The sequence below is a fragment of the Lissotriton helveticus genome, chromosome 9 (assembly GCF_964261635.1).
Source record: "Lissotriton helveticus chromosome 9, aLisHel1.1, whole genome shotgun sequence".
In the NCBI taxonomy this organism is placed as follows: domain Eukaryota; kingdom Metazoa; phylum Chordata; class Amphibia; order Caudata; family Salamandridae; genus Lissotriton; species Lissotriton helveticus.
The window spans coordinates 980,490,034-980,514,869 of NC_136070.1; the positions used below are offsets into that span (position 1 = coordinate 980,490,034).

At 47.1% G+C, this 24,836-nt stretch overlaps 1 protein-coding gene across 1 annotated transcript in view; it reads right to left on the reverse strand.

Annotated features, from left to right (window-relative positions):
- Positions 1-237: 237 nt before the first annotated feature.
- Positions 238-24,836, reverse strand: part of FANCD2 (FA complementation group D2) — a 909,275-nt gene continuing 884,676 nt past the window's right edge. Inside the window, exons 43-45 of the mRNA XM_078661284.1 lie at positions 13,308-13,394; positions 3,273-5,112; positions 238-940 (exon numbers count right to left, since the gene is read on the reverse strand). Of these exons, the coding sequence (XP_078517410.1) occupies positions 5,023-5,112; positions 13,308-13,394 (177 nt within the window). The 3' untranslated portion in view covers positions 238-940; positions 3,273-5,022. The remainder of the gene's footprint in view (positions 941-3,272; positions 5,113-13,307; positions 13,395-24,836) is intronic.

The window sequence follows — 24,836 nt, forward strand, 5'->3', positions numbered from 1 at the left end:
AGAAATCTGCAAAAACAAAGGCACACATTAGAAAAACTTTGATCAAAAGCAAGCCATTAATGATTTGTCTTCCCCATGTAGAAACATTAGAACAATTAGAGCTGTTTACAAAAACTTTCTGCCCGTATAAAATGCGTAACCCAATCTCTCTCACCTGAGACCACAAACCTCAAGTTATTTTAAAGACTCTTGGTGTGGATTCATGTATAAGTAGTATTAATGAATCAACTGAACACATTTTAACTTAGAAAAAAGAACACTTTTATTTTACACATACAACAGACAATAAAAAACTGAAAATCAGAGAAACATATAGAAGACAATTACTCAAGAATGTTTTCAAGGCCACTGCTGGTTGAACGAGTTTAGCAAGTGATGGGAAAATAAGAAAATGGTATTCAATCAAAGCTTTCCGTTTCACAAACTTTTAAAAAAGTGAGGATGTCAAAGTATTGTCCAGCATAAGTCCATTCTTCCAACATCCAAGCGGAGACTTTAATATTTCTAAGGTTTGCAAACAAACACAGGGAGTAATAGCCAGCAGGACATAAAAAAAGAATCAACATATAGAAATAGGAAATTACTCATATAATTGAATAGGAAAAATATCAGTGCAAGCCATTACAATAAATTCTGGTGATTAGGATTACTTAATATCAGTAAAGGCAACTGGGACTTACCCTTTTTTCCCCCTTCAAAAATATCTATTCTGTTCCTTAATGTCAAAAACCCTTTTCGTTGCCTTAAACGGTTTTTAATCTCATATTTTAGGCTGTCCTTGGTGAAGCCATCTTTACCTTGTAACAGGAAGTGATGTTAGTAATGAGTGAAAAGTCCACGGCTAGCTGAAATTAAAGCTACAATCATGAAAAGCAAAGGGCTAAATTTATTGTTGCATTCCACCACCCCAAAAAATGCATCATTTTAATTTCCATCTTTGCTGACAGAATTTGTTTTTTTTTGTTGTTTTTTTTGAAAACCTTTATTCAGCTTATGGACAGTACACAGCGTCTGCCTACAACCACTACGGGCCGGCCGCCATGACATACAGAAACAGTACAGGTCATCGCAAAAGGCGGAAAGCGAGAAACAATAGCGCCACAACATATCAACAGCAGACAGAAAAAGAATCATGCAGGTTTCATTTTATGAGATTAAAGAGAAATCGTACACTCAGCTCAGGCCACCGACAAGGTGGGCCATACTACAGAATATCCACCAAAGGCACCACAACCATGGGAGTCACGCGCAAAGCATTGCAAACAGTATGCACAGACAACACACTACATTCCGCGCAAGACTGCGCCCATACCAATCGACAAAGCACTTCAGGATGTATGTGCAAACGTAGCCACTATCCAACAGGACTCGAAAGGGCAATTTCTACAGCAGGAAGAGAGGATACGGCGTCATACAATGAAGCGAAATGTATCGGGAACAAGCCACTAAGAAGGAGAAACACCCATCGAAAACATGGTCGGGAGGAGAAACAGGATATACGAGCATTCAATGGGTACATACTGTTATCAGCGCCACGCACACAAAATCCCAGAAACAGCGTAAACCCCATAAGCACAAAGCGCAGAACCCACCCAGAAAGGAACACCACCCGATCCCCGGCCCGATCTAAATATACGAGAAGAAACAAGAATACAATAAGGGAATAACAAAGGAAAAGGGGAATAACAACCAAAACCACGAAGAATAAAGAAGGCCATAGAAACATAAAACAATACAAAACATCAACCCCCCACCCTGCACCACTGCTTGTGACTACGGCCCCCCCCCCTAGCAGCGTGCCTGTCGCCCGGTAAGAACCCGAAATATAGACAAAAGAGACCAGAAAAAAGGGGAAGAGAACACAGAAGAAAAATGCAAGAAAAGACAAAAAGAAGAAAGAAAGCAAAAAGAAACTAACAGCGGGGGAGGAGGAGAAACATACATGCCCTCGGCCCCACAACCCCCCAACCACAACCAACAGCCCCGGGCATCGAACCCACTGGTATGCAAACAAATCAAAGGACAATAGCACCCGGAGAGGACGCTGGACCCCGACCCACCACCCGACAGTCAAAAAGACGGATATCTAGCTCACCACACGTTCCAGGTGTCCCACATGGTCAACAAACTCACCCCTGACCCTTACGAACTAGCACATAAATGTCCGTAGCCTGCATCAGTACCCCCACAGGACAATACAAAGTCCCATTACGTCCATGAACCCACACAGCGAGTCCGGTCCGAACCGCCGGGTCTCCACAGCCAAGAGCCGCCATAGCACTCGCCTCCACCATAGAAAGGTTCAGAACCAACAAAGTCCCCAACGAGACATTAGGCAGATAATCCAAGGGTATCGAGCAAGACCGTTGGGTCCTCAAAGCAACAGTTCCAGACGAGGACAGGATTGCGAACTCAACCAACAACAGCAAAGATGGCGGGCGGGGTTTCGAAACAATAGGGTCGGCTTCCCCAAGCGGTCGGAGTGACGGTGGCAAGGCTACCACGTAAAAGGGACCCGGGTCACTTAGGTGCGGGCGTAGCGTAGAATAAGCCGCAATTCCGGGGGGATCAGACAAACTAGGGCCCTCACAGAATCGGCCCATTGGCGACGGTCTCCGCGATCTGAGTGCAGAACAAAGAAGCCATGTAGGAGTGTAGGTCTCTAATGGCGGCCATCACGGCTCCCAAAGACAAACCATCCCCATCCCGCACCGCCTCCATTGGGGCAGCTCCAAGCATCTGCGTGTCCACCGCGGGGCCGGTCGCACCCGGGGATGCAAGCTCAGGCAGGGCGGGCGGGAACGGAGGTGAAGCGAAGAGCAACGTTGGGCCTCTCAGGCGGGGGCTCCGACCCGGCGGGGACGGGCAGTCGCCGGGAGGGGGACCCCCCACCTCGCAGCCGCTGCCAGGAGTAATGCACCTCCGCAACACGTAGAGAGCCTCAGACGAACCGCCAATTCCGGGACAGGATCTCTTCCACAGCCACGGTCCAGACCGCGTCCGGATCCCCAAACCGCTGTCGCTACGCCACAACCCGAGAAGACCAGTACTCGCGGACCCGGCTCGCCACAGGCGTCAGGCCAGGGACGTCAGCACGGCACAACTTCGCCAATCTGAGTCGGAAAGTGACCGGGGACACACCGCCGCGATCAGCATCCAGTAAGACACCCGGGGATGGGGCAGGAGAACAGGATCATCGGCAGGATAGTTAGCAACGTGAGGGGGTCAGCGGAGCCGAGAGCCTACGCGGCCATCTTCGTTCGTCGCTAGGCTCCTGACAGAATTTGTAAAGTGCACGTCCTGCTCCTCTTTGTTATCAATTCCATTTTCAATGTTTTAAGGCAGTTATCAAAGTGTATTATTACTCAAGTAAGAAAAATACTTAAATAGAAGTAAAAACAAGACTTAAAGAATTTTTGTTTTCAGAAACTTACCAAGTGTTAAAATATCAAATATAAAGATTTACATATTTTATATTGGTAAACAATGCATGCCCCCTCTAAAGCAGCAGTAGAACCCATAACTTTCTACAATCTTAGAAAAGAGACTATTTTTAAACATTGGCGAGCACATGGTTTACCATGGATTACAAAGTACACCTTAGGAAACCAATATTTGTATGTTTTGGAAACCTTTCTCAAATCCCCAGCTACATCAGATCTATGTATACGATGGTAATTAATTCTGCTTGAACCAAATTGATGCATCACCCTGGTGACAGACATTTTATTTAACATATACATTACAGAAAAATAACTCAAAGTGTATTAAATTGATTCAAGAATATTTCGGTATAGAACTGATATTTGATCAATCAAGTATTTTATTTAAATGGCTGAACTTTAAAATTAAGTATGTTGCTTAAAAAGTCCATTCTGCATTTAGATTTGGAAAGCAAAAGCCCTTCTACAAGATTTTAAAACAGCATTATTTAGTGGCACTGCCAAACCTGCAAGAAGGGAGGGATTTAAAATGTATGATGACTACTATCAGGAACAAAGGGTTGGGGAATTTATAGTGCAGCATTTGGACACATTAATGTAGCCATGAACAAAATGCAAGGCATTGTGATCTTTTCATGGGACACTGTTGATCATGTGTATGGTATTATAAACTACAACATGACGATCATGGACTTACAATCATCCATTACTGAAAACATGTATAATATTTTAGTATTACAAAAACAACCCTTTATCTGTAAGAAAAAATGCTTTTGGAATCAAAAGGACAGATGTAGGTTTGTTGAGACGCTGCTGGGATATATTTGTATATTAACAATGCACTCAAGAATTTATCACTATCGTTAAAGACTGCGGTGAGTTAAGAACTAGGAAGATTGCCTTTGAACACCACACAAATACTTGCTTCAAAACTATAGAATTCTGTATATCAATAACTTAGAATAGTAAAAATTTACACATATTTATTTGCCAATCATTTAACTATACAGTTAATGTATCCTATGCAACGCAAAATTAACTACTCATTTAAGTAGTATATATGCAATTGTTAGTAAACATTTTAGAGGAATATGAAAATGTAAGTGACTGAAGTGCAGATTTGCTGCAGAATGCACATTATTAACCAAACAGTAATAGCACTTGTGGCTAATAGTAAGGGATGTACTAAGCAGAGGGTTCAATGAATAAACAACAACTGTTGTTTCTTAGTCAACAATTCTTGGCCTACACTGACAAGAAAGCAAATAAAAGAAATTACAGAAAACAATCTGGAACATCACTGGCAAAGACTTTCCATCACTCTATTCAAGGTTGATTAATCCCCAACTTTAACATGTTATCATTAGGCACAAACAATAAACTGAGCTTCCAACAGAGAATTCCATTGATCCAAAACAGTCATCTTAGTTTTTTTTGGTAGGACTGCTACAAAAGGAATGAGTTATGAATTTAGGGACAAATTCTTTTGACTTCTTCAGCTTACTCCTCGATCACTAGTAGCAGCAATAAATAGTTTGTGCGGATATAAAGCTGTTGCCCTTTATGGTGAAAGGGTGAATCATTCACTTTGAGTTGACTCCTCATCACTTTCACCGTTTGCAGCTCCAGCGTTTTCCTCATCGCTTCCATCCTCCTCCTCCTCCTCTTCCTAGAAAACATACACCTTGTTTAGAACAAAGATTTTTAAGAGCAACAGAAACTGACTAAGGGGTCCTCTCATAAGATAAGATGATTTTCTTACTGCATGTCTCGCTGCACAAACATGTTTATAATTACTTGGAATATAGTTACTGGGAATAGTATCAGCAACAGATGATAGAATATACTGACAAGCAAAGACAATCATGCATATCAGTTTAGAGAGCGACTTGGTCCCCGGCCCACCACCTGGTATGCACAACAAATACTCCATGAATAATCTCAAGCATTACCATCTCCAACAAAATGGTAAAGCCATCTCTTAAGGAGTACATCTTGGTCGCCTGAACATTGGAATTAAAGAAGAGAAAGCGACTTACCTTTGGTAATGCTCTTTCTGGTGAATACTTTATCTAACCACAGGTTGCTTCCTTTAGAATATTTCCCTGACACCAGACTGGATCCAGATGATTTCACAGCAGTGCTCCCTTATGCCGCTAGGTGGCGCTGTGCTGCCCTGTGTTAGATTTCATCTGCCCTGGAAGTGACATAGTGGAGTCACCTCTGTGCAACAATGTCAGTTTATTGCTTGACTCTTTACATGCTCTCGGGAGCAGAGCAAAAAACATCTGGAGGTACCAGTGCAGATTTCCAATTTGGGACCGTTTTAGATGGTAAAAAGAGACCATTCTACAGAACGGGGAGGCGGAAGAGCAGTGAGGAATTTGCAGTTAGATAGAATATCCACCAGAAAAGCGTTACTAAAGGTTAGTAATTGGTTAATCTGTTGGATAATACTTCTAACCGCAGATTCCTCACCTTCAGAATAGATACCAAAGCAGTACTTCCCAAGATAGAAGGTCTGTGCAGTGGGCTCAGACTAAAAGGTCCTAAAGCTAAGTAATGCCTTTCCTGTCAGACTTGGCTGTCAAAGTGCGCCGGGTATGCCCAGACGTGGGTTCCGGGCTCACTGTGCCACTGGATTCAAGCAATCCTAGCTGATGAGGGGTGAAACACCAAAACCGGTCCTAGGATGCTTGTTTCCCGTCCAGGGAGGACTTTCTCGCCCTAAGTGCACCGGGTATGCCCAGACGTGGGTCCTGGGCTCACTGTGCCACTGGATTCAAGCTATCCTGGCTGATGAGGGGTGAAACACCGAAACCGGTCCTAGGATGCTTGTTTACGTTCCAGGGAGGACCTGGCTTGGCAGTTCGGGCTGGACTGTTCCCATGAGGAACATGGTCAAGACTGATTTGCATATGGCCAGGTCTAAACTGGGGTGGCATGATGAGCAAAAGAATGATAGATTTAACCCAGATCTCTTGACTGGGGGGTGAATGTTTTGATGTGTTCTGCATTCCATCCATCAATTGTGTGTCTTTTGCTGCCAAGGTAGCAGTGCATGCTAAATGTGTGCACTGACAACCAGGTTGCAGACTGACAGATGTCAAGAACATGTACTGATGTGCCTGTCAATGGAGTGGTAACAGCCTTAGCCCTGGTGGAATGGGCTTTCAGTCTTTTTGGAGGCTGCTTCCTAGTCAATGCATAGTAGATCTTAATGTAAAGAACAATCCGCCTTGACAAAGTCCTCTTCTCAGTGCTTTACCTTTCTTTGCCCTTGAGACCCCCACAACAAACTGATAATTCACCAATAGTTTTTGGTGCAATGAATGTCTTTTGAGATCCAGCCGAGAGAATCTCTCTTACACTTTCCAGGGGAGAGACAGAGAAAAGAATTTTGGGAGGGTGATGGATTGCCCAATGTGGAGTCATGACTTTTGGCAAAAAATGCTGCTGTGGTCCTCAGCATCAGTTTGCCCGGAAAGAAGGTGGTGTAGGGCCGTTGCAGCTAGAGAGCCTGGAACTCACATGATGAGTTGAAGTTATCACAATAAGGAAGACAGTGTTTAGAGTCAGAAGATACAATGAGCAGCTCAAAGTGAGCACAAAGGAGAAATGTCAGGAGCAAATTAGGACCCACTTTGGCATCATAAAATAATTGAGAGGGAACATGTTAAACCTTTATTAAACCACATCTTTAAATGCAGAAAAGCCATGCACATCATAGACAGTCCTCGCGGAAAGGACACTTACCAGCTTGGATGATTATCCACAACTTAGGTTGGCAAGTTAAACGCGGTCAACTGCCACAATTCAATCTTCATGAAAGGAGATGTAGATTGCGTAGGTTCAGCTGGAGAACTCTGCCCCGCTGCAGCCACAGAAGGTCTTTGGACTCAGACTTCTCGGGTATCCCACACTCCTGGTCCAGTCCGGGCGGGTAGGATGAATTGGGCCTTGTCATTCCTGATCTTCTTAAAAACTATGGGCAGGAGAGGTAGAGGCGGGATGGCATACAATAGTCGAAATGCATTTCCTAAGGAGGTCTTTTGCAGGAACTCTAATGTGAAAATCTTCAGACACTGCTTGTCCTTGCCAGTGGTGAAAATGTCTTGCCAGACATTTTCCTCATTGTCGGACAACACCCTCTGCCACTTTGGGGGGTAGCCACCATTTGTGATCTGCTAGATAAGCTAATACGCCCTGGCATTCAGTGATCTCAGTAGATTTTGGTAAGGCTGCTGCCACTTGACTAACGTGGCCATTGAATATCTGTGTGTGAGTGTGCTACCTACGATGTGTGCATTACTTTTAAACCTCCTCATTTCTACTTTTAACTCACCTGCTTCTGCACTGTGCCCAGTTCCACCGCAGCTGAGTGCTGTTGGCGTGGAGGGTGTAGCAGTAATTTTCCGGCCACTCCCTGCCAGCTCTACACTTCCGGGTGTCGGAGGGGGCGGTCTATTCTTGCTGCTCTCTCTGCTATTTAAACTCGTGTCAGCGGACGTGTCGCTGGCGCGCCTAAGGCAAGCCCGTCTGCACCCGTCACGCCTGGACGACGCCAGACATGCTGCCAGTTTGGCTGGCAGCATGCAGACTTACTCCTGGTGTTATTTATTTTCTATTAGGAAGTGGGTCAATCTGTGCGACCATCTTGTGGGTCTCCCGCCTGAGGGCCCTTTTTGTTGCAGAAGTTGTGGATTTAACTCTTGGGCGGTCACATCCCCTCCAACCCCCTCTAGGCACGCTGTTAAACTCCTTAGTTTAACCTGCTGCTCTTTAGTAAAGCACTTTGCTGATGTGTATGATCTGTGGCAAGATGAGTCACCAGACATCCTCTTCCTTACAGAGACATGGCTCACGCCTAACACGGAGGCTGAGCCTAACTTGGGTCTGACCCCGGGTTTTAACATCACGACTCTTAACAGAGGTGGTGGCATTGCTATTATCTTTAAATCTAGCTACACCTGCACTCTTATGAAAGAGGTCCTGGTGGGCTGTGAGTGTGCACACTTTAAGATCGCCTTTAATGCCACCTTTACAATGTCTGGGTTACTGGTCTACTGCCCGCCTGGCCCCTCTAAAGAGTTCAGGATGCACTGATTGATGCAGCAGGCACACTGGCTATTAGATCAGCCAATTTTAGCATTATCGGCGACCTGAACTTGGATAACAAACATGACTGTGAAATAGGCAATTTTCTAGCAGACCTTGCAGCCCTCCAGCTGACACAACATGTCTTAGGCTGCACTTACTCTGCTGGTCACCTGCTAGATCCTGTTTTCTCTATTTTATCCACACTCACAGTCAACCTACCTATCTCGATGAGCTGGTCTGACCACTACTTTGTACCCATGACACTTCTGGGGGTAGAGCCCCTCCAGAGGGTAGCCCGGAATACAGTCCTACAACGCCCCTGGCATGAACTTGACATCGAACAGTTTCAAGCCCTCCTCCTCATGCATAAACCTAGCATGCCGGATGACCCTGATGTGGCCGAAAAAGCCTCATCTGATTGGATTTGATGTTCTCTTGACGCACTCATCCATGTCAAGTGGTCACAGAGCCGTAACAGCCAATCCAGTCTAGGTATAACAGTAATCTGGCCACAATCCAGAAAGCATGCAAAAGGCTGGAACGGGCGTGGAGACGGGATTACGACCCATTTCTGAAGGGACATTATCAGGCAGCCATCAAGAACTTCTTTGCTGATGAAATTAGAAATAGCAGTAACCCTGCTAAATGCATTTTTACGATACTTAAAGATCTTAAATTTGCAGGGCGACCTAAAGCCCCTCCTATCTTCTCCAACCAGCAATGTGAAGATCTCACCGCTTTCTTCATTAAGAAGGTCAAGAACATCTACAGGACCTTCTCCCACACCGCAATCAGATCAGGCCATGCACATAGGTCTTATGCTACCCCCATGCTCTCTGTCTTTCCATCGATCTCTCAAGATGAGATGCTTACGATCTACAGGAAAGTCAAATCAGGCTCTCCTGCAGACCCTCTTAAACCAGAGTAACTCCTTAAATCATTGCCTCAGCTACTCTCGCCTTTTTGCAAGCGAATCAATATGTCCCTGTCCACGGCCATAGTCCCCAGGGCCTGGAAACGGGCCATGGTGGTCCCCTTATTAACGAAACCTACATTGGATACATCTAAAGCTGAGAGTTATCGCCCTATCGCTCTCCTGCCGTGGGTGTCCAAGATCGCCGAGGTCCATATCAACCCCAGTCTGACAAGATTCTTGGAAAAAACCAATCTGCTTGACCCCTTTCAGAATGTTTTTTGCCCTGGTCATAGCACGGAGACTGCCCTCCTAGCGGTAACTGAACATCTGAGGGATGCATCAGATGCTGGGCGACCGTCAGCGCTGATATTATTGGATCTGAGCGCGGCGTTCAACACGGTATCCCATCAGATTCTGTTGCCGCGTCTGGAGGAGGCTGGTTGGCCTCCTTTGTATCTGAGAGAACCTTTCAGGTGTTGATCCCCCCTTTCAGCTCCCAGGCACACACTATCAAATAAGGGTTTCCACAGGGCTCAGCGTTGAGCCCTACTCTATTCAACCTATACGTTCAACCATTAGCGGCAGTAGCTAGGAGTAGAGGACTGTGGTATCTTATGCTGACGATAGCCAGCTAGTGGTGGCATTATCTGACTACTTCAAGCAGGACGCGCTCAAGTTTAGGAGCGATCTGACAGCCATTGCAGAGTGGATGACTGCCACCTGCCTCTAGTTAAATCTGAGCAAATCAGAGATTCTGCTAGTGGGGAAGAGATTCGGAGCTGTGGAGCGAGCACTGCTGGCCTTCGACTCTGGCTGTTCACCTGCACCTAAACAGGATGTCAAAAACTTGGGAGTATGGGTCGACTCTGTCCTTAACTTTCAGGTCCAAGCTAAAATGGTAGCTGGGACCTGCTTCAGACTCCTGCGCAGACTCAAACCACTGTTGGGCATCTTTGATCCCACAGGACGCCAAGTCATTATCCAGGCCTCCATTCTATCGAAGCTGGACTACGCCAGTTCACTTTACCTAGGGGCAAATAAGGCTGAGATCCTACGTTTGCAAAGGGCACAAAATGTGGCTGCCAGGAACCTACTTGCCCTTCCTAGAGCCTGTCCCACAACCAACGCCATCCGCAGACTATATTGGTTGCTGGTGGCGAAATGCATTGAGTTTAAGTCTCTCTGCATCACTCACAAAATTCTGAATCTCTACTCTCTGGATATTTTGGGGAATCATCTCTCACTCTACATACCCACCCGCCAACTACGATCCATGAGCCAGCATCTTGCTGTTGTCCCCTGGGTGAGGAAAGTGCGAGCGGGAGGGCGCTCTTTCTGCGTCCTCGCTGCGAAACTTTGGAACTCTCTTTCTGTCTGTATCCAAAGCATCAACAATCATACTGCATTTCGTAAAGCCATTAAAACTCATCTTTTTCCAAATGTATAGGCCCAGTGTTCCTTCTATCAGTCGCCTCTTTCAATATCTGCAACAGCCAGCGATGGGACGCCCCTTAGCTGGGGCAGCTCTGTGCTCTACAAAACTTACAACATTAACATTAACATGGTTCAGCATCAGGGAAATGCCCTGACATTTCCCCCACCTCCAAGTGTATAGAGCCCCCTGGCACAGGACCCCACTTTACCCTCCTTGTTGCATTACCACATGGCAGTGGTGTAGTCCATTAAAACCTGGACCATACTCTGTTTGATAGACAGCAGGAAAGCCTCCAAAGGCAGGCGAATGGCCCGCAACTCCAACAGATTAATAAGGAGGCGCTTTTCATCCAGAGGCCAGACTCCTATGACCTCCACCTCTCCCAGATGACCTCCCCAACCGCTATCCCTCGGAGGGAAGTATGAGGGGTCTGCTGCTGGTCAGGTTGTGGTCAAACAGCCACCACTGAAGATCTAGTTCAGTCTTCTCCGAAACCTTGATGACATTTGACAGGTTCTTTACTGCTAGGTTGACTGACACTTCAGATTCAACTTCAGAACTCGCATTTGCTACCTGGCAAAGTGGACATGCAAGATGCTAAAAGGCCAAGAAGACTCAGTGCTGCTCTCACCAAGATCCAGAAACGAGGCTGAAACATTGGGACCATTGCCAGACTGCCCTGGACTAGTGATGGAGGAAACACCCTGAACTGCATGTGTCAGAGACCGCACCTGTAAAAGGAAGTCACTGTGAAGGAGTCAGGTGAGACTTTGGATCGGTGATCGAGAATTCCAAAGATGTCAGGAAATTCTCTGTTGTCTGGAGGTGGTCTATGACTGACTTTGGCGAGAGCGCCTTTAAGAGCAAGTTATCGAGGTAGGGGAACCTGCAATCCCCAATCTTTGAAGAGGGGTGTCGACCACCGACATCACTTTTATGAACATCTGAGGGGCGTTGGTAAGGCTGACCTAGAACCGCAGATATTGTCTGTGGGACTAAAGGACAGGCACAGGATAGTATCTATCCTGCAGGTCAAAGCCTATTATCCAATCGCATGATCCAGGAAAGACAGAACCTTGGCCAGTGCGATCATTTTACATTTGTCCTTCTGCTGGAAGACATTCAGAGCGCGAAGATCAAAATAGTAAAATAGGATAAAGACCTTCAGCTTTCTTTTGAACAAGGCAATAGCTACAGCAACACCCCCTCCGTATTTCTAGTCTGGAATCCTCTTGATGGCTGCTTTGGACTGCTAAGCCTGCACCTCCAGTAGTAAGATGGATAGCTGCCTCACTGAATGCTGCTCTGATGTGGGAGAATACTGCGGTGGTTCGGAAAGGAAGAGACAGGCATAGCCCTGCAGGACTATCTGGAGGATCCATTTGTCAGATGTGATGGATGGAGTCCCGCTTCGCCTTCTTGTGTTTCCTCTTCATCTAAAAATATAACACTGATTGTGAAGAAGACCTATAGCAGGAGTGGAAATGCGTCTGCGCATATGATTAGGACTTATGAGATCTGTGACTTTGTTTGATGTTCGGACATACAGCTTCGTTTCATGGTCCCATATTGCTTTCGGGTGCATGAGGGCACATTCATCACACAATTTGGAGTCATGCAATGAGCCCACATACTAAAAGCACACCTCATGCGGGTCCGTCACAGACACCAAACCATGTCATGACTGTTTATGAATCCTATCGTTTTAGATATGAACATCTTTCCTTGCACAAAGGAATTCAATTTGAAAAAACTCACCAAACATAGTGGAGCTCTGGATCCGCCTGCTAAGGTGTGGAAAGGCACAAATTGACGTCTGCAAAAAGGAGTGGCTCATATATACATCTCAGCTCCATCACTTCTGGGGCACATCAAAGTTAGCGCTCAGCTGCACAACGGCACTTAGCGATGTGCAAGAGCACAGCTGTTAAATTTTCCGTATGCGGTATGGTGCCTGGGTAATATCCTAAAGGTGAGGAATCTGCACTCAGAAGTAGCCATCAGAAAAGTTGCCTTTTTAATGTGATGCAGATTACAGGAGCCACTAAACCCTCGTGGATGAATGCAGAATGTGAAAAACAGATTCACAAAAAGCATATTAGTTGCAAAAAGCCATAAAAGATGTGACAGGCCTGCTCGTATGCAGGTCAAAGTTTTAGTAGATTTACATAAAAAATACTTACTACTGAATATACTGTAATAGTAGTAAGACATGTTTATATTGTTATTCTTCTAAGTCAATATTTTAAACTGAAGCACCACTTTAGAAATCACACTTATGAAGTAACCATTTACTTCTCTAATATTTTGTGAGTTTCTAACAGTCTACGTAAATTGTGGAATCTAGAAATCAAAATAATTTTTTCCAACTTGTGTGTTAATCTATTGGGGAAGCTTGCTCTCAAAACATTACCTCCACTGCATCATCTGGTGGCAGCTGTGACGCCTGCTCTTCTTCAGTCTCACTTTCCTGCGTTGTCTGTGATAGGATTTCTTCCCCCTAAAGTAAAACATCCAGAAAATAAGAGAATTTAATAGCAAATGGTTCCAACTGAGCGAAAAAGCAGCAGAGAATCCATCCTCTGAGTGAACACAGCTACAGATAAAGACTCTTAGACCCAATCAATTAAGTTGTAAGACTTCCCATGCCCATTTCTAAGTTCTTTTAAAATGTTTTCACAGGTACACAAAGTGTTTGTCCATTTTGCCTTATAAAGTTCTGCAGATCTTGCAAACAACATTTTTCGTGTTCATACAATCTTTGTTGTTTTAATAATCAACTTTATTGATTTTTATTAACAATAAATAGTACAACCACACAGCAGGTTGTCGGGATACACCATAGCTTTGTACATGGTATGTGACATGCAGGTAGCATCAAATAAAACCAATAAGAAGTACAGATGCAATGAGACTAGGAAGACATACTCGTCATGATATCACCTGACACTCCAATTGGCTCAGCCATTTACCCAATACTCGTTCATGTTTCTTTGGGCAGCCTCTCGCTTCGTACACATTTCTCTTGCATCGCACACCAATCCTGTCCCTTGCGCCATTGTGCCACGGTGGGAGGTGTGGGGAATTTCAATTTGCATGCTATATCTAATATTGCTATCATAGTGGCTGTGCCTAAGAATGCTTTGTCTTCCCGGGAGCCAGTCAAGCCCTCCAAATCCCCCGGGAGGAGAACCAAAGGGGTGTGTGGGCCTTCCATCCCAGCACATCCGAGTTTTGTGACTATGGCAGACCAATATTTATGTGTTACTGTACATGACCACATCATATGGTAGCAGTCCGCAGGGGTCTCTGCGAAACGGGCAGCCAGGACTCAAGAGAAGCCAAGCATGCTGCAGTCTGGCTGGAGTGAAGTAAGCACAATACAGGTTGTAAGTTTGAATGAATCCAAGTCTGGAGGAAATAGTTATGACTTGCGGGGTCATAATGGCATTGCGTCAATTGTTGTCTTCTAAGGGGCCCAAATATCGCTCCAGGATGACCTGGGGTAATCTAGGGTATTAGGAGCTTTAATGATAAGCGTTTGATAAATCTGAAAAACGCTTCCTTTTCCTAACGTGCCCATCAGGAGCTTAGCTTCCAGTGGGCACTGGGACGGAATTCTCAATAAGGACATGAGTGGTGAGTGCATGCCTAAGTTGCAAGTATTTGTAGAATTAATAGTGTAGGTATCTTGCAACTTTTGAAAGGTGCGTATATAGGTCCCAGACCAGATATCACCTAATTGTGTCATGCCAATGAGGTTGTATCTCCCGAAGCTCTCCAGTGTGGTCACTTCTCTCAACCAGGTGCCGTCTGGAGTACAAGTTTAGTTTGCCATTGCCAGATCGCCATGCATGAAAACCGCTCGGGTCAATACGGTAACGATGTTGGAGATCGGGGAGACGTATAACATCACCATGATCATGGAGAACCCCAGGAAGATAAGCTCTCTCTGGTACGTTGGATCTGACCATCCCCCACCCCGAGAACCAGTCATTGATTACTAGGAGTTGGGTCGCCAGGTAATAGTAGTAAAGATTAGTCATCCCAAGGCCCCTGTTGTATGGAGCGCATTGGCAGTGGATAAGAGCCAGGCAGGGTCTGGATCCGCCCCACAGGAACACTGTGGTTAGCCTGTTTAAGGTCTGGAACCAGTGGCATGGCAGGTAAAGTGGGAGATTCTTGAAGACAAAGAAATCGAGGAAGGATCATCATTTCATATAAGGTTATTCTGTCCATTGGGTTTAATAGTAAGGATTTCCATTTGCAGAGTTCATCTTTTGCTCTATTAGTCAGTGGGCTAAGGTTCAGGGACTAGGTGAGCTCTGGGTGGAGTGCCACCCAAATCCTAAATAGCGGAAACTGAGGTGCCGAACCTGGATGGTGGATTGCCACACTATACATTCCTGGGAGTCGGTTATGATACCAAGATGGACTTGGCCGGGTTGACTCGTAGTGTCGACACCTCACTAAAGAGCAGGAGTATTCTAAGGCGCTGAGGACCCTTCATCACAGGGACAAGTAAAAAGAGCAGGAAGCTATCTGCATAATGTGCAATGTGGCCATCGCGGGCATCCTCCCACTGCCAGCCTCGAACATGGGCATCGCATCTAATGAGGCGAGCCAAAGGCTTGATTACCAGGGCAAAGAGGAGGGGCAACCCTGACGTGTTCCTTGGTGGACGGAAAAGGAGTCTGACAGGACACTGTTTACCGGAACTTGACCCGTAGGGTTGGCGAAAGATACGCGGATGAGTCCGCGGAAACTGGGTCCAATGCCTGCTCTTGATAGCACCGCTTCCAAATATCTCCAATCCACACTGTCGAAGGCCTTTTCAAAATCTATAAGGGAGCAAAAAGAGGTGGTGGTGCGCTAATAGGACTTGAAGACGTCGAAGGCAGTGGCGCATACTTCTGCAGGGCATGGAGCTACATTGATTAAGGTGGATGAGCGTAATAAGCACTGGTCTAAGGAAGGTAGCCAGTATTGTGACATAAATCTTTACTTCGGAATTGATAGGTGAGATCGGGCGAAAATCTGGACAGGAGGATGACGGGAGTTGGGACTTTGGGATGACTCCGATCATGGTCATGTCAATGTTAGAGGGAAAGGTGCCCTTCCTCGCTGCCTCCACATACAGGGCACGAAGCCGGGGTGTAAGGGTCTCTCTAATTACCGAATAATACTCTGCAGGGAACCCGTCGGCTTAGGGTCTCTACAGAGGCCATAGCTGAGAATGCTGCTCCTACCTCCTCGAATGATAATGGTTGATCTCTCAGCCTGGGAGAGTTGAGGGAGAGTAGTGAGAGAGCTGTGGGAGAGATATTTCCTGTAGCAGGGCAGGTTCCGGCTCAGGCTCCATCGGTGGCACCACCGTATAGAGACGTTGAAAGTACTTTGCAAAAGTCTGTACAATACCACAAAGTGTACATTGAGTGTGACCCTGAGTGTCTATTACCTCCGATATAATCCAATTTGCTAGGGGACAAGAGGAGAGCCAGTAGAAGAGTTTGCCATTCTTGTCTCTTCAGCCATAAACTCTGGCTGTAGATGCTCTCCACATCTGCTTCGACGTTTCGAGGGAAATGTGATAGATTTCCTCCTGTATAAGCTCGAGTTGCCGGGAAGCTTCAGCTTGGTTGCTCATAGATGTTGTCCTCTCTAGGCGGAGAGCCTCCAGCTAGGAGAGGTGTTAGTTTTGGGTCTCTTTTTGGAATACCCTCTAATAGTGGCCTTGCCAGCATCCCACCATGTACCCGGCGATTGAACTGTGCCATAACTGAGCTGAAAGTAGGGCTTGATTTCTTCATCAAGTGCCCGCTTGTAGGCCTCATCTTGAAGAAACCTAGCGTTCAGGCGTCATATGGGATGGGGATTGCCTGTGGGGAATCCTAGACAAAGAAGAGGAGGAGCATGGTCCCATTTGCCATGGGAGAGGATTTAAATATGAGTGACTGTACGGCAGGCATAAATATGAGATCTATGCGGGAAGGACTATGATGCACAGCGGAGGTGCGGGTGTATTGATGTTGTTGAGGGATCCTCCACACATCGCACAAAGAAAACCGTAGAGGCCCAGTCTGAGACGTATTGCACCAGAGCTGCGACCGGCAGAAGGGACCCTGGTGGAGTCCTGGTCCGGAGCCAGTACTGCATTGAAGTTGCCTCCAATCACTGTTAGACGTTCCGGAAGAGTTGCCAGTAACTTGGAAAGGTCTCAGAGGAATGTCTCGGAGGCCACAGAGGGCACATAGGCAGAAATTAGATTAATTATACGTCCTCTCATATTCCCAGTTAGGGCTAAGAAGAGCCTCTGATAGTCTTTGATTTCCTTCGTGATCGCCAGTGGAACGGAGCGACAAAGAAGGATCGCCACTTCTTGGGAGCCAAGTTCTCACATGCATGGAAAACTCTGTCATATCCCTGACATGCTAAGAATTGGCAGTGGTTCCCCATCAGGTGTGTATCTTGAAACAGCAGTAATGCGGGGAAGAATCAATGGGAATATTTTAGGACTGCAGTGCGTTTCACGTGATTGAAAAGTCCATTGACATTCCCAGGAGATCACCTGGAAAGGCTCTAGTTCAGGGTATGTTCACGCAATCTTTACAGAAGAGAAGATAAAGCTTAAATGCAATCTGTATCTTCCTCCAAGGTATAAAGATTTATTTCTGCATCAAGAACTCCCCTAATCTTTAACCCTTTATTCAAGACAAATTTGATCAAGAAAGATCACAAATCTTCTCCATCATTACTTTACCTTCTACAGAGAATATGTTTACAATGATTCAAGAGGTCTTTGGTATCACGAGCAAAGGATGAGAGATTCCTTACCAAAGGCTGCAAGAAGTGATCAATGTATTCAGAAATATGCTCAGTAGACGACCCTATTCCAGAGATGATCGGTCTGCCTGGTGGAAAAATGCCCGGTTTATGTATCTTAGGCAAAATATAGATACATAGTGCGACCAGATATGGTGTAAACATGTATTTGAATTCTAGATCATATCATATTCATAGATCACTTCTTGGAGCCTTTGGTAAGGACTCTCCCATCCTTTGTTCGTGATACCTAAGACCTTGTGAATCAATTAATGAACTTCAATTGGTCAGATGAGTGCTGGTTTGTCACTCTAGACATCTGCTCCCTCTATAAATCCACTCCCTGTATACATCTATTCCTACTATTCAGAATATTGAAGCAATCAAACATTTTCTTTCTTCTAGGGATGCTGCTCTATGGGAACATACGTCCATGTTGATCTAAATGATAACTTTAGTTCTTGATAATGTAGAAACAATGGGATGCAGAAAAATCCCCCGTGAAAACAGGCGAGGCAGAAAGCATAAGGTAAGGACCCCACACCGAGGCGTAGAAGGACTACCAACAACTAGAGCCAACTGCACCGAAAGTGCCATAGAGCGATGCTAACGTTAGGAGCGCAGAACAGCAGAAAAAGAGGCCCACAGCAAGATTGTGGCGAAAAACTCCATAGGAGTGTACCAGGGCTAAGGCAGCCACCCAATAGCCTCTAAATACCCCACATAGGGTAAGTGTCAAACCCTGCGAGGGGCGTCCTCTTGGGCAAAGCACACATTCAGAGGACTGAAAGGAAGATAGAACCAGCCGTCCGGCTGTACTGAACAAACACTAAGATGGCGGAACAACTGCCTACACCATCCGGGTCCCATGCAAAGAACCCAGGACACCTTTGAAAGTAAATTAACAAGGTAATATTGCCGATACAGAGGAAAAAACACTTTAATGCAGAAAGTCGTGCCGCAAACGTCATGGCAGTCCAGACATGAGGCGGGAGACCGCTGAATCTGCGTGGCTGTCAAATAGGTCCACTCCATTGAACGGCAGATCTCTAGGAGCATCGCGAACACTGTCCGGGAAACAACTGTCACGCAGCCAAGCATGGTGTCGTAAAGCCACAGACTGAGCAAGAGCTCGTCCGATCGAGTCAGTGGCATCAAGGGAAGAGCGGAGGGAAAATTGTGCCTTTCCCCTGCCATCATGCAGAAGGCGGATCAAGTCCACCCGAGGTCCTTCTGGAAGTGAAGGAAGAAGGTCCTCGACTAAGTCCCAAAGGGTAGAAGATGCACGTGCGAACACACAAGTCGTATTCAATGCGGGGATGCCAGCACTGGCAGAGGCGAAAAGCTGGCGGCCACATGCGTCTAACCACCTAGATTCGCTGGTGGTAGGCAACAGAGGCCGGGTAGAGGAAGACTGTAAGTCAAAGGCCGCCTGAACGACTAGGCCCTGAGCCCTAGGGTGAAGGGCGGACAGAGCAAATCATTTGGGGCAGGACGTTGTCGACGAGCTATGGCCCGATCAACAGGGTCACCCGAGGAAGGCCTCGCCCATGTGCCTGGCATGATGTCAAACAAAGATGCTCGAAGGGGCAGCAAAGGCTCCACTTCAACCGGCTCCATATGGAGAAGATCCAACAAGGGATCAGAAGGCAGAGAAATCACAGGGGGCTGAAAACGAAGAATAGCTGCCGCCCTGTGAATAGCCCGTGCGTAGGCAGCACTAGCCTCAGTTGCCATTGGGGAGGCGACAATAACCCATCAGTAGGAGATGGCTGAAGACTAACCCGTCCACTAGACAGCAAAAGTGGAGGAGCCGGAGGCTGATCCGGAGACCAAGCCACACAAGGTACCTGCAGCATGGGCCGAAACGGCCTGAGATCAGGGGAATAAGAGGAGGCGTAGGCACCGGCGTCGACCGACGCCGTGTGGGAGTCCCATTGACGTCCGAGGAGTCGGGTGGGATATCAACCTCCTGAAATAGAGGAGATGTGGACGTCGGCACCGGCGTCGACTGACGACGAGCCGGAGTCATCTGGATGTTGACGACCTCCAAAGTAGACTCGGGCTGGGCGCCGTCCGACGTCGACCCCACTGCAACATGTGGGGAATAGGGCGTCGAGCCCGGCGCCGCCTCCGAAGTCAGCGCAGGAAGCCGCTCAGGGCTATGCGCAGACTGACGTGGTGGGCTAGACGGGCGACTGGGAGAACCCACTGGGCAGTGTCCCGTCGGCGGCGTATCAGCTCTAGAACCGGAGTTGATGCACACAGCTGGTGCCGAGGACGAATCCGCCGGCGAGGACACGACATGAGTGCCTTCCACCTCTATGGGACCCGAACGCGCACCAGGGAGAGGGGGTGACCCAAAGTAAGAGTGGAGTGCTTTAGAATAAGCCTCCATTTGGGCTCGTGTCGCTCCAGCACCCGGAAAGGGGGTACGGAGGAGATGACCGCCAGACGCCTGATCCAGGCAGGGAGCGACAAGAACAGGCGCCAGCGTCACGGGTATGGGAGGAAGACATCCTGGACTTATGCTTGTGTTTACCCAACTCGGAACGACGTCTGCCGGAAAAATCTCGGGAGCGGGCTCGATCCAGAGAGGGAGAGCGTCGACTTGAAGGTGCAGGACCAGACAGCTGTGCAGCCAGCAATTTCATACGACACTCCCGTAAGGACTTCAGTTTCATCTGCTGACAATCGTCGCACTCTTTGGAGTCATGGTGCACCCCGAGGCACCCCATACAGATGGCGTGTGGGTCCGTTACAGACATCTGACGTGCACAGGTCTCACACGCTTTAAAGCCCGAAGGCATTGCACACTGTTCCGGGACGCCGAAGGAGTCGAGAAGACCCGAAAAACAGGTCAAGTAACCGCTGGTTTTCCAGGATCCACATTGGGACGCAGAAAAGGAGAAAACTGTCATCAGCGCGCCGGGAGGGGCATATATGGCTCCACTGATGTCAAGTCCGTGGACGTGGACGACAGAGCAGAGTCGTGCGACGCCGCCCCCGGCGTGCAAGAGGTGCAGCTGCAGAAAGTTTTCCGGATCCAGTCTGACGCCTGGGGATATTCTAAGTTAAGGAATCTGCGGCTAGACATCTCTATCAGTTGTATTTGTTATGCTGTATTTTTTTGAAAAATGCTAAGTCAACAATGAGGCAAATATGTAAATAAGAAGTACGTTACAAGACAGTTTCTTTATGGTATCATAACATAGTCAACATTTTTTTAACACATCAATAGGTATATCTATTTTAATCCTAAATATATTATTTTCCTTTCCTTAGATGCTAACTCACACACTGGCCTTATCTGTATCTTTTTATTTCTCTCTCTTCCTCTGGTGTGACAACACGTTCTGCGACAAAAGCATTCAGGTGTAAAGGGACGCTTAATTTGTGCACTCCTTTTTTGTTTACTAATTCCAGTTTGATTCCAATATAACTGTTTTGGTAGAGTTTAGATTTTGAACCATTTCAAAATGGTGCTCTTGGTAGGGGATCCGGCTGCTGTATACAGACCGTTCTCTATGTCTACCTACCCACGCGTTTTGCTTCAACTTTAAATAGTTGAAGTCCCATGACATAGTAGACGTATAAATGTTGGGAGACCACGAAAGCCGCTACGGCTGAGTTGTGTGTGTTTCGGTTCCTTTTTAGCCATGTGAAAGGTGGTGTTTTCAGTGTAGTTAGATACTTCTAACTGATGAATTTTTAACTTTGGTCTGCGATATATATTGCAGGCACATGTCTCTACATTGAGTCGATTTTAGCCCCTGTTTGTACACATTCCTCATTTACTTATTGGGGAACGTTACCATTATTTAAGGAATGTAACGAATATCATTTTCGCTCTGATACCGACATGACCTTGGAGAGTGCTCTTGTATTTATACCACCTAAACATTAAATTCCGTGTTACTAGGCTCTCTACCTAAGATAATATGTTTAAGTACATGCAGTGTTTTCTACAATTACATGATAATGAAGTTCCTGTAGTGAGGTCATGGATTAACTGCAGACATTGCTAAGTTAACATTAGTTAGTATATGCGTGGCAGCCATTTTGCCGCTTTTGCACACGTTACTTTATGGCTTTATTCTCGTGGATAGACTGCTGGTGCATTTTTGCCTGAGAACTGTCCGCCTTTCATACATTTAGCTGTACACTGAGCTCCTCGTCTGCACAGCGTGTTCAAGGGCGAAAAACAATTAATGCTGTTGATTGATGTTGGTCAGTCCCACGCCCATAGACACATCATAAAACACAGCTGCACTACTGAAAGTCAAGTGCTTTTAATATGGCATTGCATGCATGAAAAGGCACTTGAAGAGATTCATTTCAACGAAGAAGAGCTGTGCTTGTCCCGAGGCAGTAGTGGCTGCTGTCGTCCTGGTAGAATGGGCATGCAGCCCAACAGGAGGCTCCTTCTTAGCCAACGAGTCACATGCTTTGATGCACAGAACGACCCGCCGAGAGGTGGTCCGTTTTTGCACGGCCCGACTTTTTTTGGCACTCACGTAGCCAACAAAGAGCTGGTCATCCAACCGGAACTGTCGCGCGCGCTTCAGATAGAACGAGAGCGCACGTTTTGGGACCAGACGGTGGAGCCTCTCTTCCTCTTTTGAAGGATGGGGAGGCGGAAAGAAGGTGGGCAAAGTGATGGTCTGCCCGATGTGGAAGGGCGTGACAACCTCTGGAAAGAAAGAAGGACGGGTCCTTAAAACGACCTTGTCCGGATGAACAGAAAGGAAAGGAGGTTTAGAAGAAAGAGCCTGGAGCTCACTCACTCTTCTGGCAGAGGTGATAGCTACCAGGAAAGCCGTCTTTAGAGTGAGAAGACATAAAGGACAGTTATGAAGGGGCTCAAAGGGAGCACAAATCAGATAGGTCAAGACAAGATTTAAGTCCCATTGAGGCCTTGAAAGGCATGGGAGGAAACGTGTGTGTAATGCCTTTCAGGAAACGGTTAACAACCGGGGACTTAAAGAGAGAAGGCTGATCTGGAAGCTTTAGAAAGGCGTAGATGGCCGAAAGATAACCTTTGATAGTGCCCAGAGCAGAGTCCTGCTGGGCCAGGGATAGTAGGAACAGAAGGACCTCAGAAAGAGGGGCAGAAAGGGGATCCACAGCCTTTACTGTGCACCATGCCACAAATGTGTTCCACCTGCAGGGGTATACCGTCTTAGTGGAGGGACGCTTGGCTGCCTGAAAGACATCACAGACTTCGGGAGGAAGATCGAAATCCTTCAAATGTCGCCGCTCAATCTCCACACATGGAGTTGGAGGCTGGGCAGGTTCGGGTGGAGGACCGTCCCCTGCTGATGCGACAGGAGATCCTCCGGAAGAGGCAGTCGGATCAGGGGATCGATTGCCATGCTGAGTAGCTCGGAATACCAGTATCTTCGTGCCCAATCCGGAGCCACAAGGATGACTTGGGCCCAGTCGTGCCGAATCTTCTTCAGCACTCTGGGCAGAAGTGGTATAGGCGTACAACAGACCGCAGATCCACACGCGACGAAAAGCTATGCGGAGTGAGTGCCGCCTTGGAATTTCCAACGCGCAGAATTGATGACATTGCGCATTGTCTTCGGTGGCAAATAGATCTAACCAAGGCTCTCCCCACTGCAGAAAGAGACCTTGCGCCACGTCCGAGTTCAGACGCCATTCTTGATCCATCAAGCACCGGCGGCTGAGTGTGTCCGCCCTGATGTTCAGAGAACCTACCAGGTGTTGAACCACCAAGGTAATGCCTTGATGCACAAGTTACTACTTGTGTAACGATATATCTGTAAGAGACATTAGTTAGCATTAGATTCCTTACCTTAGAATATCCCCAGGCGTCAGACTGGATCCGGAAATTTTTGCGTAGCAGTACCCTTGCGCGTCGGTAGGCGTCGTCGACGGCTCCGCGTCCGTCGTCGGCGTCGTGGGCGCCGTGATGACGTCGTCGGAGTACTTAGACGCCGCCTCCGCGTGCTGACGTCAGTTCTTAGACACAGCTTTTCCGCGCCAGAAACGCAGAGCTAGGTTAAAAACCAACACTGGTGCCATTGAAACTAGGACCCTGAAAGGGGGTAACCCCAACCCTAGATATTGGTTCGTAGAACGGGGAGGATGAGTGGGTCGGTAAGGAATCTAATACTAACTAATGTCTCTTACAGATATATCGTTACACAAGTAGTAACTTGTGCATCTGAAAGAGACACGTTAGCATTAGATTCCTTACCTTAGAATAGATACCCCAGCAATACCAACCCCGGTGGTGGGTCTGCGAACCAATAATCACACCAGAAAGTCCTGGAGGACGGAACGGCCAAAGAAGCCATCCCTCCGGACTTGGCTGTCCAGGCAGTAGTGTCTTGCAAACGTGTGCAGCGATGCCCAGGTAGCTGCCTGACAGATGTCTTGTAAGGGCACTCCCCTGCCCAGGGCAGTGGTAGTCGCCGTGGCTCGGGTGGAATGAGCCCGCAATCCAACAGGGGGTTCCTTTTTAGCCAAGGAGTAACATGCCTGGATGCACAAGATGATCCACCGGGAGATGGTCCTCTTGTGCACCGCTTTCCCCTTCTTAGCGCCCACGTAACCAACGAAGAGTTGGTCATCCACCCGGAACTGGCGTGTGCGATCCAAGTAGAATGAGAGCGCACGTTTTGGGTCCAGACGGTGGAGCCGCTCTTAATCTTTAGAGGGATGCGTTGGCGGAAAGAAGGTAGGCAAGGTGATAGACTGCCCGATGTGGAAGGCCATGACAACCTTGGCAGGAAAGAAGGCTTAGTAGGCAACACCACTTTGTCCGGATGGACAGAAATGAAAGGTGGAGTACAAGAAAGGGCCTGGAGCTCACTCACTCTCCTGGCAGAGGTGATGGCAACCAGGAAAGCAGTCTTCAAAGTCAGAAGGCGATGAGGACAGTTGTGAAGTGGCTCAAAGGGAGCGCACATCAGAAACGTAAGAACCAGGTTCAAGTCCCACTGAGGCATCACAAACGGAACAGGAGGGAATGTGTGAGTGATGCCCTTTAGAAATCTATTTACAATAGGGGACTTGAACAAAGAAGGTTGATCAGGCAGCCTCAGAAAGGCTGAAAGGGCAGAAAGGTAGCCCTTGATAGTGTCCAGAG